This window comes from Salminus brasiliensis, chromosome 17, assembly GCF_030463535.1.
Source record: "Salminus brasiliensis chromosome 17, fSalBra1.hap2, whole genome shotgun sequence".
NCBI classification, from domain to species: Eukaryota; Metazoa; Chordata; class Actinopteri; order Characiformes; family Bryconidae; genus Salminus; species Salminus brasiliensis.
The window spans coordinates 25623145-25639498 of NC_132894.1; the positions used below are offsets into that span (position 1 = coordinate 25623145).

Sequence of the window (16354 nt, forward strand, 5' to 3'; positions counted from 1 at the left end):
GCGCTGTAGTGGATTTACCCATGTGAGTACGGGTTGGAACTACAGTCGACAGCCACACGCTCAACACAACAGCACAGCTGGGTGCCTTTACAAGTCAAAATGTCGGGCATGAAAAAAAAAAGAATTTGTTGTGTAAAGGTCAGTCAGTCAGTGCAATCACAAACTCAGCAGTCACTAAAACCCCCTGGGGAAGGTAACCCAGAGGCCAATTTAGGCCTGGCTGAGCACTTGTGAGGGGCGTGTGTTCAGATCTGCATGTAAGCAGTTGTCCCTTATGCAGGTCTGCAAAAATTGGAGGAACTCATTTGATGGAGAACTTTATTACCGTTGCTTTTATATAGTTATTATTATTATTGTGCTTCCCAACATCGCAATGGGTTTAGTCTCACTTATCACGGATGACTCAAACTCTGTGTGTATGTGTGTGTGTGGTGGGTGGGGGGGGGGGGTCCTTCTCCCTCTCTCCCCCTTTCCGCAATCCATTTCCCCCCACAGAACAAATCTGCAGCTGATCTTGAGTTGATTTATGAGAGTCTAGCGCAGGGCGCTATGGTAACATGCTCTATTGAAGCCCCTTCAGAAAGTGAATGTCTCATACAGAAAGATCAGTGCACTTCAAAAACAGCAGTCATTAATATCACCCCATTGTTAACAGAAACAAAATGTCGTCCATGGTTTAAAAAAATAAAATAAATATTAATAATAAAAAAATAATAATTGCATACACCTCCTCATGATGTGTGTGTGTGTGTGTGTGGAGGGGTGCAAATTTATGCAGCCACGTTCCTTCAGTCAGTCAACGCAAAGCATTGTGTTAATCACAGTTGGTTTAATCATAGATTTTATTATAGCACCAGAAGCTATACAAGGGGTGAAGACAGATGTGAGCAAGAAAACACAACATGGATTAGATGTACACAAACGTTGCTAGAAAAAAAGTGGAGGATCATGCACTGGTTTTATCCTTCATTGCTGAGCTGAGGGCTTGCAGTCCTGTCAGCTAAAACATGAGCAAAACAACCAGCAGGCCAGTCCCATCCAAACTGCTTAAAAGCGGCCTGTTTCTGCTGATCTGAGACCAGTTAACTGTTGGGGGTTCTCTACTGAATATTCAGGAGTGGTTGGTTTGCAGTCCTGATCCTGGATAACCAGTGCTTGGCCTGGTTTAGCATTGGCCCCACTTTAACATGTGTAGTTCGACTTGGGGAAGGTTAGGCAATGGGCTGAACAGTTGGACAGTTTCAGCAAAATGCAGATATTAAACCCAGTGTGGGGATGTCCAGGAGAAAGATCATTGACCTTTTGGTTCCATTGGACAGACCAGGCTTTGGGCTGAAAAGAATTTCTTAGCCAGATAACTTAAATAAATAACATTTTAAAACGACATCTACAGTTTGTTTTATAATAGAGTTGCAAGTTTTTTGGCCTAAAATGTTTATTTCTTATTTAATCCATCCATAACAGAGGACAACATGAATGGCATTGTTAGGAACATAGTCATCACTGGAGGGCATTGTTGTGTTGTAGTCATCATAACCCCGGTTAACTCCTAATGCCTACAAAAGAAATCTAGTTTCTCCACACTGAAGTATTTTACACAAAATTGCTTATAATCGCAATCACCTTATTGTGACATTTAAGTGAAGCAGAAATTGAGAAAATATTGGAATTCCCCTTTTTAAAGCCAAATCTTAGGACTGTCCAAAAGGAGACCCCTCAGCTCTTCTCCAACATCAGAGGCCTGACGTTGGGCTTAAGTTACCCGGCTAATGCACAGTGCAGTGCTACTCCAGAACCAGAAAGAACCTTTGTTGGTTTACTACATGACTGGAACTGATCTCATCTCAGCATGAAAAAGACAACTCTACCTCCAGCTGACCCATCATGGCAAGATCATGCTTGTTCAGTGGCTCGCTGGTCAACACAGTGGAGGACTGCAGCAAGGGTTCCCAGCTCCAGCTCCAGCTCCAGCTCCAAAAGCAGGAAAGGTTTCTCGACCACAGTTCAACAAACGTTGGCCTTTTTTCTACTTCTTTTCTTCAGTTAAAAAAAACAAACAGAATTAAATACTCCTCTTTACATATACACACAGTTGTGCCGCGAGAGCAGTTGCACTTACAAACATATAAAAATACTCGTTAACTAGTCCGATAAGAAAATAATGTATAAAAGTATATAGTAAAAACATTTAATCATGTCCATTCAATCTTTTTTTATCTTATATTACATGATGATAAAACACAAAGCTAAAATAGTTTATTTGTATCCCACATACAGAAATACAGAAGTGAAAAAAGGGAAAAAAAAAAAAAAAAAAAAAAAAAAAAAAAAAAAAACACAACATGGCACAATAGTAATGTGAACCCTCAGGATATGAAGTCAGGAGATAAGATGGTCACCTATCTGTGTGAAATATTACATATCAGGACTGTGTGTGAATACCCCAGACACCTCATGATCTCCTCAGTGCCGGACCACAACGCGGACTAGGGCCCACAGCAGAAAACGCCTCACAGGTTTGAGCTACGTGAACGAAACGATGATGCTAAATTTGAACACATTCGGCATGACATTCTACATTCTACAAAAAAAAAGAAAGAAAAAAAAAAAAAATCCAAAAACTGTTTTAGCCAAGCAAACCAAAGAAACAAAAACACTATATACACTGATGAGCCGAAACATTATGACCACTCAGATGAAGCTAAAAACATTGAATTATCTCCAAACAACAGATCATGTCAGGGTATGGGATATATTCGACAGTTAGTAAACCGAGCTGGAGTGTCTCTAAAACGCAGAGGCTTCTCTCCTCTCATGGCCAATGGTGAGTACCTACTGAGGAGGGACAAACCACAAACTGACAGTAAGACGTTGGCCACCCAAGGCTCCCGAATCCAAGCATTCATGTGGACGTCGTATTGACACATGCCCCCTAACTGGACCAGGTAGACCACCCCATGGCAAATGTACTCCCGGCCACTGTTGAGCAGGATAATGAATGCACCAAACCACACTTCATGTGTTGTTCCGAATTGTCAGAGGAACATAATGGGAGACTTGAAATGGCCTCCAAATCCTCAAATTCCTCAGATCTCAAGGCGATCCAATCACGCATCTGTGGGACGTGCTGGAACGACAAGTCCGACTTTGCCTATGTCCTACTGCTCCAAGACCACAGGCACCTGCAGCGGTCTTGAACAGCCCATATCTCATCAGGTTGGAGTTGTTAGACAGGTGGTCATAATGTTTTTGGACACATGTTCGATAAAGTAACAGCAATCGTGAACATAAAACCGAATACTGTCAGTGTAAAATTCATTCCAGAAGTAAGGCAAGAAAAAAACAATATAATTGTTTCAGATACGACATCTCTGGGTCATCTGTGTCCACGGCGCAGGTTGGCGATGATTCTTGAAAATGTACCTGGTTCAGTACTGAAGGTCTATCGTGCACTGTTTGTGAAGAGACATGGAGAGAGTGCGGTAAGCGTGCGATGTACAGGGCAACCTGAGCCTGAGAACAGTCAGTAGAAGTTTGAGCTGAGAGTCAAAGACACTTGGAACAATCCACCTACAACAGGTAGTTTAAAAAAAAAACAAAAAAAAAAACACCAGACATATATTTCACATCACTGAACCGAAAGAAATCAAACCGAAATTTTCACCAGAAGAGCGACAGACCCGACGGAACACTGGCGTCTAGAGTCAAACGCAGCACGGATTTACATGTTTGGGTGCTGACGAATGTGTAACAGATGGCATGAGGTCAAGGGCTATCTATGTACATTACATACTCAAACACATCATACTTTAATGCAAGTCAACAGAGTTGACAGGCTTCACGCAGTCTGTAGCAACCAAGTCATGGCATTATTATAAAGGCGTTTTTTTCAACTCACACAGATTGATTTTCACTTTATGTACAGTAGTTGATTAGCACATGAGCAGAAAAAAGACAGATGTGGCACAACACGCACAAAGCTTCAGAAGATCATCTCACACTATAGCTCCCCAGAAGAAAAAAAAATAAAAAATCAAAGGTGGCTAAAAGCCTTCATTAACATTCCCATGATGGTTTAATTTTTTTGTTTTTTAGTCACTTCACCATAAAATAATGTCACTATAAGGCAACGAAATAAAATCCTTCAAAATACAAAAGAAAAAGAAGACGAATATTTTAGCGCACCTTCAAGAAGCGATGTTTAGTGTTGGGACACGATTACCATACTCTATCTGCGATTAAGGTCATGATGTCAGTACACTATCTGAAGGTAGAATGGTGAGTTCAATCATGTTCTTTTTTTTCAGTTTGGTTCTTCTAGTAGTGAAGTCCCAGAGGCCAAGGAGGCCCCTGATAAGGCTATGAAAGGGACTGCTGTTTTTTTTTTTTTTCTTTCTTTCTTTCTTTTTTTTTTTTTTTTGAAGACATGCACGTGTAGAAAGGCAGCGATTCATCCACGTGGGATGTGATGTCACAAGGCAGGGTGAAGGGGCAGGGGACTGGTGACAGCAGCTGGGTGAGTGGCAGCGGTGAGTGGCCAATCAGACGATGACGCAGTGGCAGCCGCTCTTGTCCTTTTCTTTGCGGGTGGGCTCTGGCGAAGGCGGGCACTCCTGCTCCTGGAACTTCCTGCACAGAGGCAGAGTTGGGTATAGATGTTACTGATGCTCATGATGACCCAAATACTGGTTAAGCAAATAACAGCAGGGAAGGGGGAGTAGCAAAACTCCTGAGAGGCCCACAGGATTAAAACCTAGCCCAACCTGGGCTGGGTTTCCTGAAAGCTTCTCAGCACAAAGATGATTCCTAAATGGTCAAGATAGCACAACAATTAACTCTCCCGAGCAGGTAAGATGATCTCAACACTAGAAAGCTTTTGAATACACTGGGCCCTGAATGGTTAAGACACAAACACATTACTGGTACTGGTCACATGACATAATAAGCATCAAAAATAACCAACTCCTCCGTTGGTATGTATTTATCTGTGATAGACGATTGCAGAGGGTCAATAACAGAGACACGTTTACGCTGCTACAGTCTCCATCCTCCAACACATCCCTCAATACAATACATGCAATGTATGATTATATATTACATTTTTTAAACAAGGATGTGGTATTAATGTTATGGCTGATTAGGGTGATATATTTTTTAGCCCCCTAGCATTACCACCACAGCCCACTGGGGGGTGCAGCTCACATGTTAAAACACACTGAACTAGGGTATGAATTAGGAACCACCAGATGTTTGCTTGTCATAAGGCATTAGTTGTTATTGTGTTAAAATATATGATACTGTTTCGAACAACCAGACATGCAGCCACAGTCCAAGCAAACTACAGTGAGTTCTGTATGTGTAATTCAAAGGTTCGGTTTTAAGATTATTTTGCACTTTAAAAACCGGTTCCTTAAAGGTTCTGTAGTAAAGGCAATGGTTCCATATGGAACCATGACCATTCAAGAACCATTTGGAGGCTTAAAAAAGGCTTGCCTAGTTAGGGTAGGGTTCCTGTTTCTGTCAGTCAATGTTGTCGCACTACACTCCCAAGCATGCATTACTCAATAACATCTAATAAATATATTCTCCATTGGAGAGCTTAAATGGGGGTAACTGTCTCTACTACTAAATTTTAAAGGATTGCTGTGAGGATCTGACTGCATTTAGTGACAAGAGCTTGCATTTAGTGAGGTCAGCATGTTGAATGATCACCACCCCGACTCATCCACAACCTAGCACCATCATTTTAAGGAACACAGTTTTACTGCTCCACAGCTTAAATGCTGGTGGGGGTTTTAAACCCCTCTAGCCCACGCCTGGCATTAGGCATAGTGCCAATAGGGTCACGTTCATACTATACATGATAGTCATATCAGTAAAGCACTGCTTAGGCAAGACTATTAATAGTCTGCTTAATATTTGACCATGTGACATATCAGCTGCCCCCTAATATGAACATACAAGTCATGGACAGATTAACAATTTCGTCCCAAATAAAAAAAGCAGCTCCCCTCAACCACCAAAGATGGACCCATATCAGTTCTCCCCTACGGCACAGGTTCTTACCATCACCTCATTAAAAACATGTCCATAAACCCCTCCAGTCAGTGAGTGGGGTTAAGGAAGATGAGCGTGAAACTGAGTTGGCTGTGAAGTAGGTCAGGAAACCTGCAGCTGAATGACTCTGGGTTTGCTGCCACCTTCTGTCAATGTTAAAGAACAGCTTGATCGAAAAGGTGTTCGCTCACCTAATAACTCGGACAAGTTCGTGGAAAGCCTGGTCTACATTCATGCGGATCTTGGCCGAGGCCTCCATGTACGTGACTTTGAGCTGCCGAGCCAGCTGCTGACCCTCATCCTGATTCACCTGAGAAAGAGACACAGGAACATGCAGCCATTAATAGTAACTAGTGTTACTGATCCACTGATAATGCTGCTGGTGTGTCTGTGTGTGTGTCTGTGTGTGTGTGTGTGTCTGTGTGTGTCTGTGTGTGTCTGTGTGTGTCTGTGTGTGTCTGTGTGTGTCTGTGTGTGTTGGTAATGAACAAGAGCAATTGGAACCATTTGTTATTACTGATCATGGGTAACCCCAACCTTTGCAATAAGACACTGTTATTACAGATGTTTGCAATATGCAAATGAGTCCGCTAACCATCATTATTTTTTACTGTGCTTTGAGCACCAGTGACCAATTACTGGGCAATCTATAACCATATAACCATAACCTAATCTCTGTTAAAACTATTTTGCACAAACCCATTTTAACCCTTTAAATCCCAAAGCCTGCATATGGGCTAATATTCCTCACCCTCAAAGAACATACATATGTTTTTGTTTCATAGTAGCTACTGAATAGTTTCTAATAGTTACAGAAAACATCTGCAGTTCTTGATCATTTACAATAGTTACTGAATAGGGTGCAGATATTTAATTAGAATAGTTACAGAATACTAGTAGCAGTAACATAATAATATCATAAATTATATATAAACATTACTGAGTAATTAGCAGGTCTTAAATAATTAATAACTAATAATGAACAAATACTAGCAGTAGCAATAATTTATAGCAGTTACTAAATAAGCAGTATTTCATAAATAATAAATAATGTATGTTACTAAATAATAAGCAATAAGTGAATAAATTATAGTAATTACTGAATAATTAACAATACTAAATAATAAGCTGTTTGTGAATCATTTAAATTAGCTATCAAATACGTACAAGTTACTTAACAATTAGCAGTCCTTAAATTATTAACAGTAGTGAATAATTCATACCAGTTACTGAATAATTTATAGTAGTTACTAAATAACTCACATGCCAAAAAGTTGTCTAAAATGTCTGATTTTTAATGAAGTGGTTTTTACTGTAGTATTAACAGGCAGACAACCATCTCTTACCTAAATTACATGCCTGTATTTAAGAAAACAAAGAACGATTGTATTTTAATCTGTAGATTAAAGCAGATGTCATAAGAAATATACCAGAACATTCCTAAATATAACTGCCAAGTATGTGAACTAAACACTTTAGGTAACAGACATTCATTACTTGCGAGTTCTGATAGCATTAGACATTCTTTCCGCCCCCCTAATCGTAGAATGCATCAATTGAACTGCGATACCAGTATTTTGCTGCTCTTCTTGCTTTCTGAAGAATAGATCCAGTGAGGAACTGCATGACCTGCCCTTCATAAAACTGAAAAGATAATACTTCTTTTTTCAGCATGTCCCATAATTCACACCGACTGCTGGAGGGAGCTCCCCCTGGAGACACTCATCACAGTTGCAGTAGCATGGAGCAGGAGTTATCCACTGAGAATAGCTAACAATAGTGGGCCACCGTCCAGAATCAGTGCTGCTCACAACCTCTCACTACTCTCCACAAGTACAATAGATATATGAAGCACATATGGGCTTAAGATGAAGCTCTCTGTATGAAACAATGCTGTATAAACGACACCATTCGTTCGCAGTTTGGATGAGGAACAACCTCGTTGTAGCTGACCAGGGTTAATAGCTCCAGATGCAAGACTGACAACTGTTGGGGTCTAAACATAGAAACATTTAGAGAGCTCACTGACAGAGATCAATTTAAACAAGGTTCTCTTTTAGAGCGCTCAATAAAGACAAGCGAGGGAGAGATGAGCACAATCAATGCAATTAACTCCTATTCATCTATTTCAGTCCTCTAGGTGGCAGAATAACCTCAAACAAGTGTTTCAGGACTTGCAGACTGCACCCAGTGACCCTTGAATTTCTCTCTGCCTCCTTCATTTCTCTTCATATATATATATATATATATATATATATATATATATATATATATATATATATATATATATATATATATATATATATATTGCAGAACTGAGAAACCATATGACATGTAAAGTTGCCTTTATGGGCAGTTCATACACTCTGTGATTTGATGTGTGTGTGTGTTGAAGTCTAGCATTTACAGTTCATATTAAAAGCCTACTTTACCCAATCTGTCTTTCATTAACGGAAATCAGGTGAGCTGCTAGCGGAACTGGATAAATCATGTAAAATATATAAATATAACTGATTACTGAATACAAAATGATTAAATGTAGCACTGATCAGTCAAAATATGTATTTAAAAGAGAACTACAGTGATTCCTGGAATTCTTTATGGAGGGGCATAGAAATGGTTAAAGGAATAATCATTATATGAAATTATTCGCTAATTTTACTGATATAAGTACATGACAGGTCGATTTTTTTGGACGTCACCACTGGAGTTTTATGGAATGGCAGAAAGCAAACCTTCATAATTTCCAAGTTGCTCATTGACCAAGATGTGACTCTGTGGTCTCCCTAGAACAACAGTTTAGGGGGACCACAAAGTCCCACAAACTGTAAACATCCCGTTCGTTCTCCTTCAACTCATCATACATTTCTAGATATTTAACGTACGCAAGTTCAGATGTTTCGGGTCTGTCTCTTCAAACTCTCCATCTTGAAACTGATTCTTTGTTATGAAACCGACTCTGTGTCTTTAAATGGGTGGGTGAACTTAGCAGAAGTTAGAAGGTCGAAACGCACACAAAAAAAACAACCATGTTATTGCTGGAAAATACTGGTAGGCCATCTGCTTGACTGACAGCTGCTGAGACTAACATCTTGGGTTTTAGTGTATTTTCAGAATATAAAACACATATTTTGGACCGAACAGGAAGGAATGGAATGTTTGAAGGCATTGATAGCAGAGGAATATCTTAATTACCTAAAGGACTTTTCACAATCATTATGTGAAGTATTGTCAATCAGCTGCCAAGACATGTTCACTGTCCATAGTTTGTTTGTTTTTGTTTTGCAGCCCAACAAGACTAATGTATCTAACATGTAATGGAAGTTTAGGTTGCAGTAATTAGCACTGCGCAAACAGCATTCCTACATCAGTCCAGACTTGCAACACTGTTTACATGACATTTCGTTCACTTCAGTAAATAGCCGCATTATACAGACATTTGTAGTTTGAAATTAATGCTATGTTTTGCTATCAAAAAAAGTTAACTCAATTGTATGAATACTTTAAATTTCACTGTCAAAACTGTCAAGATACAGGCAAGGAAGGACTTCAGAAGCTGCACTGAAGGCCTAACACATCAGAATATCTACCAACACATCTAGAGAAAGTGATATATGTCAAAGAAAACAGTAGATGAGAACCATGTTTTGATTATTCTGCCATCTCTGTGCAGGACACTTTACTGAAGGAATCACTGTAAAACCGTAATATTCATTCACTCCTGCATGAACTGTTAAATATCTTTTTGTAAAAGGTTCCTTGGTTACATACATACATTACTATTGTTCCATCAGGATGCTTGTAGGGGTGTTTTTTCTTGTTTTTGAACCGACAGTTGACATTTACAGCCTGAACTAAATGACTATCTAACAGTTAGTCATGGTTTGTCACTGGACAGCAGCGCATCATACAGTGTCAGGACCCCTACTTAGCAAGTCTGTTAGGATATTATTTAAGAACGCAGTGTGGTTGTATGATTCAGACAGCCTATGACACCGTGCTAATCGGTAAGCAATAAGCTTCTTACCCGTTACCTGTTCACTACAGTATCCTTCTATGAGGCAGACGCTGGCTTACCTGTCTCTGCTGCTCTAGGTCAGCCTTGTTGCCGACGAGGATCATGGGAAACTCATCCCGGTCCTTCACCCTCAAGATCTGTCTCTGGAATTTGTAGATTTCCTCAAAGCTAAACAGAAATAGGTAGGTGGTCATTGCATAAAACTCATAACTCTGTCTAAAGTACACAAATAACACACACAGCAATTGAGGCATCCACACAAACACACACATACAAAAGGGGCAGGCAAATGTGTTTCCGGCTATGTTTGGGAGTTCCCCATCCCTATGAACCCCAAAGGAATGCAGCCATGTGACCACATGAATGAAGCCTATTTCTCCAGCTGCAGTCCATCTCTCTCACCCTCCTTCTCATTCTCTCACTCTTAGCCCACAAATACTATTCAGCAACCAAGACAGCAAGGGGTCACTTGGTTCTCATAATGTTGCAACTTTCCTAAAACACAATCAACACATGGGAGCCAGATTGTGCCTGATTCTATGAGAAACAGATGTTACCCAAAATAAATAAATAAAATAAATTACTACAGAATTGTAGAGAATTTAATAACTGATGTCTGTAACAAGGATATTGTCGCTGCCTATCAAAAACCCTGTATTTTCCCCACCAATTTTCTTCTTTAAATTTTAGACAATTACCCAACCCACTCATTAGTACTCTCCTAACACGAGGAGTGTGAGGACTGAAACATGCCTCCAGCCACCACCTCTTTTCAAACGTCACTGGGCAACCAACACGCTCAAAGGGAAGTAACGGGTACCCAGCTCTGAAGCATCGGATAGCAGACACCCGTGCCAAACAGCATCACACTGAAGTGATGTGGGGAGGGAGCAAGCCAGCTTACCCACCTGGCTCCAACTGCTTAGTTTGTTGGACCACTCAGAGCCGGTATCGCTGTTTTATTGTTTCACATTATGACAATTTAAATTTGGCAGTTGGTTTTTTTACATTGTTTCAAAATGTCATGATAAATGAATAATAGAAATGCTCCAAATGACCTGCAAAAAAAATATATATAAGGCCAAGGACCCTTTTCCCCTCGCCTTTTGCCCGATGGGCATTGCACTGCATCCCCAATCCAGTCTACAAAGTTATCTTTAACATTACTTGTTCGGGCTGAGACTGGCGGAAATGTGGGAGGCCTGGCCACCAGGAGCTCGCCTATGGACACTACCCTCAGGGCTGGCTCCAGGGGGATTGTGTTTGTCAGGATCTTCACCCCAGGCCTTTGAGCCTTGAGAGATCATACCAAGAGCCCCCCGGCGACCTAGCCCTGGAGATCATTAAAATTGTTCAACCCTGATCCAGAAAGAACTACCTGAGGACCAGGATGCCTGTGTTTCTGTGCATAACCTATTGCCAACACGACCCTAAACTGGATCAAGCAGATTAGATGATGAGGAATGAGTGAAAATCTTTGAACACAGACTTTTGAGTTGAGAAGGGTTTTGTTTTTTATATCTTTTATTGTGAAGTTTTATTTTTTTTTAATGTGCTTTATTTGCAAATGTCAGCTAATTAGCCGGCTCACAGATGGAAAAGGCAGTGGCATACAATACTACACATGGCAGCAACATGAGTTTAGCCAGTGTACAGAACGACGAAGGCCTGTTCGTCTTATATAAAGGTTTGAGCACTTTGGACAAATTACGTTTTTTTTTTTGTTTGTTTTTTTAATTGAGAAGTCATAAACACCATAACCATAACAGTCATAAACCTTCTTAGCTAATCAGACATAAAACACATTATTTCAAGCAAATCCTAATGCAAAGCTTTCTGCTGTTTTTTTATAGCAATAAATGAGTAAATAAATAAATAAATAAAATGGCATACACAGACATTTGTACACCCTACAGAGTGAGTACTTAGTAACACCTCCTTTGGCAGAAATCACAGCTGGCTAACACTTTTTGTAACAGCTAAAAGTCTAAGTTCCTGTAGTTGGAATTTTCCCACTCTTCTTTGCAGAAGGCCTCTAGTTCGAAGATATTCTTGGGATATATTGCTCCACAGCTTGTGTTTAAGGTCTAGCCACAAATGTTCTACATTAAATTTTGGTCAGGGTGCTGAGTGCAACCCCAAAAGTTTCAGACTGTCTCTCTTCAGGTAATCTGGAGTGGATTTAGATGATTTGGATCATTATCCATCATCATCCATCCTCTTTTCAGCTTTAGACTTTTCAAAGACTTTTCACAGACTGACATTTGCATCCAGGATTTGCGGGGATTCATTGTAGAATCAATTCTTCCCTTCAATACTGCCAACTCCACTGGCAGTTGTCTTGTATATCTCAACTGAACTTCACCAGTCCTTGAACTGCAATTTATCAAGATTCCACACTGTAGAAACTGCTAGCTAAATATGCTTGGTTGTCTTCTAGCCCTTCTCTTTTTACAATTGGTGAGCCTGAACCTTTGGCTTTGCTTAGAGTCCAAACGTTTGTACAGGCCTCAATGTTATGAAATGGATGGATGGATGCTAGGGTTTTAAGGTTGCTCCCATGTCGGTGTTGCCTTCTGACCAGAAGAGGATGGCTCCCCCTTGTTAGTCTTAGTTCCTCACAAGATTTCTTCCTCCAGCTTTGAGGGAGGCTTTTCTTTGCTGCTGTCGCCTTTGGCATTTTTTCTTCTGTTAGTTATTGATCTGTTGTCATATTACTGGATTCCTGTAAAACTGCTTTGCAATATCACCGGTTGTAAAAAGTGTAGAAGAGAACAGCTATACATTAGAATTTGCTGAAGATTTATGTTGATTGTAGATAATATGCTGATTTTATGTTCAATTAGATAGATTAGAAATTCAACAGAGTCTGAACATTTTGTGAGTCTCAGAACAAATATTACATCTATATGTGGATGCTGGTATGAAAAGGTTTAGGAGCCCCTGGAGGTCTGGTATTTGGCTGTGAAAGCACTTAATGACTTTTTACTTTGTAACTGTAGAATTACCCAGAAAATCTGCAAAAACAGTGGAATTCCCCTTTACCTTGTACTGAAAGTTAAGAACCTTTTCCCCCCTGTGAAAGTTACCATTTCGAGATGCTCAGTTTTGTTATGACAGCAACAATATGGAGACTGGTGTGCATGTGTGCACAGGTGTGAATTTAATGGTACTTTTTTTACCCAAGTCCCCGCTGTTTCTAATGCAAACAGTAAGACGGGAGCATTGCGGTTTAAAACGGGCACATGGTTTCTATAATGCTACAACCTGACTGACATGAGAATGCGAGTTCACCAACATATGGGGACCAGTGTGTGTGCGCGCAAGTGTGCGTGCATGTGTGTATCTGAGGGCAATTTTCTGAAAGTACGGTCCGATTCTAGTGCAAATAGTTTGAAGGGAGCAGAGGGGGTTGAAAAAAAATGTCACTCTTCAGGACGCAGCAGTGGCACGAACCCTGCAGCGTCTGCCAGCAAATCTCAGGCAGTGCGTTGGGAGAGGGCGAGAGTGGGGTAATGTAAACGGAGGAAGGAAGGACTGTTTACAGCATAAACATGGGGCGGAAAAAGAATCTGAAGGGGGCACAGGCACACACGTACACATATGGATGCCCAAAGTCTCGCATCACACACGCATCAAACGCACACAAAGACTGAAGCACCTAGAACTGTGTCAATTGAAATGACGTGAAAGTGCAGGTCAGTCAATGATACTGTTCGGTGAGACAACCATCTATCACATAAACAAGTCAAACTGAAAGTCAAAAGAACCCAAGCAATAAGAGAAGGAAGGGGGAGTGGGTCGGGGAGGGGAATGAGAAAGAACGAAAGTGAGAATGAAAAAGAAGAAAAAAAAAGGGGGTGGGGGGGCAAACAGCAAAAACAGAGTGAAAGGAGTGTCGCTCACCTTCCCCGGTCGGTGACAGAGAAGACGAGTAGGAAGCCCTCCCCTGTTCTCATGTATTGTTCTCTCATGGCCCCAAACTCTTCCTGCCCAGCCGTATCCAGGACTGTCACATTCACACAGACAGAAGGACTGCAATGTAACATACTCACTATGTTCTAACTTCTTTTGCTGTGAGCTACCTATAATAAGCACCAGCTCTAAAATAAAACACCATATTCTGTACACATATATACATGTAACATATATATATATAAATTATATATATTTATATATATATATTATATATATATATATATTATATATATATTTATATATATATTATATATATATATATATATAAAAAGAGAAAAATATTCAGGACCATATCATTATATAGTTCACATGTAACAGCAATAATAATAACACACTTGTAGCACCCAACCATCAACATGGGGTACCACAGCAACTGCTTGGCAACACCTGAGCAACCACCTGGGCTACCACAGCATTTGCCTAGTTACTGCTAAGCAACATCATGGCAAATGTCTAAAACGCCCCAGCAATCTCCTTGCCACAGTGTAGCACCCAACTAGTGTCCACTTGGCAACACCATAGCAACTACCTGGGATACCATAGCATCCACCTGGAAAACTATACCATTCACTTAGCAACCACCTAGGAACACCACAGCAACTAACTTGGATATAATAGCAAGAACTTAGCAAAACTAGATCAGCCACCTGGGACACCATAGTAACTCCTTAGAAACATCATAACAACCACCTAGCAATAACAACCACCATAGCAACTACATGGGATACTATATCTTAACACAGCAACTATACCATAGCAAGCACTTAGCAACACTATAGACACCACCTAGCAAGCACTTAGCAACACCATACCAACAATCTGGAAAACTACACCATTTACTTAGCAACCACCTAGCAACCACCTAGCAACACCATAGCAACCACCTAAGATACTACTGCAACAACCTAGCAACCACTTAGCAACATCACATCAACTAGCTAGCAGCACCATTAAAACCACATGGAATACCACAGCAACAGCATAGTAACAGAATGGTTGGGCAGTTAATGTGGCTTCAACTTATAGGCAGTTGCTAAGCTGTTATTATCCAATACACTGTTTGGCTAATCAATGATTCGTTAAACGGTCCATATTGTACTTTTTGCTCAAGCAATACACTTACTGTCCAGCCGTGCAGGCCTCTCGTCGATCACACACTGCTTTGTGTAGGAGTCTTCGATTGTAGGGTCATAGTCAGTGACGAAGTACGACTAGGGAACAAGAGAAGAGACAGAAAGCACAGTGAATGTTTCATACAGACAGCTGAGCACAAATCCTACCAGGTAAAACTGCCGGCACAGCTCATTCTAACACTTCTGTACTAAATGTAAGAACTGTGTGTCCAAACTGCTGACTGGTTTTCACAGTTTTCACTCTTCTCTCCTTTTGCCAAGTGAGGCCAGTGAATCTGGCAGGACATGTTTGTTTCTTTAGTTCTGCAGTGGAGGCTCATGTCAATAACGGAAGCTTATAAAAGCCCACTAATTATCAGTCAAATCACCACACAGTTGCGTTGAACCACACTAAGGGTTAGATGATCTCAAATAGACTTGCTTGTGTGGTTTCTGACACTGTATGACACAGGCCTGTCTCTCTTTATATAAACATTACAAAATTACGGTGCATAGCTAAGAACAGTAAAAGCAGCTGCCGACTTGACACCTGAACCTGATCAGTAGTTCAGTCTATTTTTGCAGACATTGCTAGAACATACAGTGTCAGAAACAACACAGGCCTGGTGAATACTTCTGAGGTCATGGGAAAACTGTAAACACAGAAAATCCGTCATTTTGCTCACCGAAGATAATGTGAGTAACAAACAACTGACGGTCACGGAATAACCTGAATGACCGATAGGTAGTTGGGTACTTAGTCGGCGAGTAAGAATCCTGGGTTACTAATTACAGCTTGTGGGTTTGATACCCATGTCTGCCAAGCTGCCAATTTTGGGCCTTAAGCAAGGTCTTGAACCCTCTCTGCTGCAGGTGCGCCTTGGCACGCTGACCCTGCACGCTGACCCTGGGTAATCCAAAAATTCACTAAAATGATTGTATTCACCCTTCTTATGACCCGTGATCTCACTCTCAATCTGTTATGTCCACTGTCAGCATAGTAACAGCCTGCTACAACCAGGCCCGACATGTTAATTATGCTTCTGATCTATGGTACAAGATACATGGACATGTCCTCAATACATTTTATTGACCTCAATATTATCCATTTTGCGTACTTAGCATTAAAAACAGTGCTATATTTATCTAGGCCATTAAAGCAATAGTAGTATCTAAAATAGTATCTGAA

The 16354-nt window shown here is 40.6% G+C and overlaps 1 protein-coding gene across 2 annotated transcripts in view; it reads right to left on the reverse strand.

The window, feature by feature from the left end:
* Window positions 1–4283: 4283 nt before the first annotated feature.
* The window catches only part of rras2 (RAS related 2), a 40681-nt gene continuing 28610 nt past the window's right edge, over window positions 4284–16354 (reverse strand). For both annotated transcript variants that reach the window (XM_072659986.1, XM_072659987.1), the window contains exons 2-6: window positions 15177–15264; window positions 13982–14084; window positions 10135–10243; window positions 6249–6367; window positions 4284–4629 (exon numbers count right to left, since the gene is read on the reverse strand). In XM_072659986.1, the coding sequence (XP_072516087.1) occupies window positions 4542–4629; window positions 6249–6367; window positions 10135–10243; window positions 13982–14084; window positions 15177–15264 (507 nt within the window). In that variant the 3' untranslated portion in view covers window positions 4284–4541. The remainder of the gene's footprint in view (window positions 4630–6248; window positions 6368–10134; window positions 10244–13981; window positions 14085–15176; window positions 15265–16354) is intronic.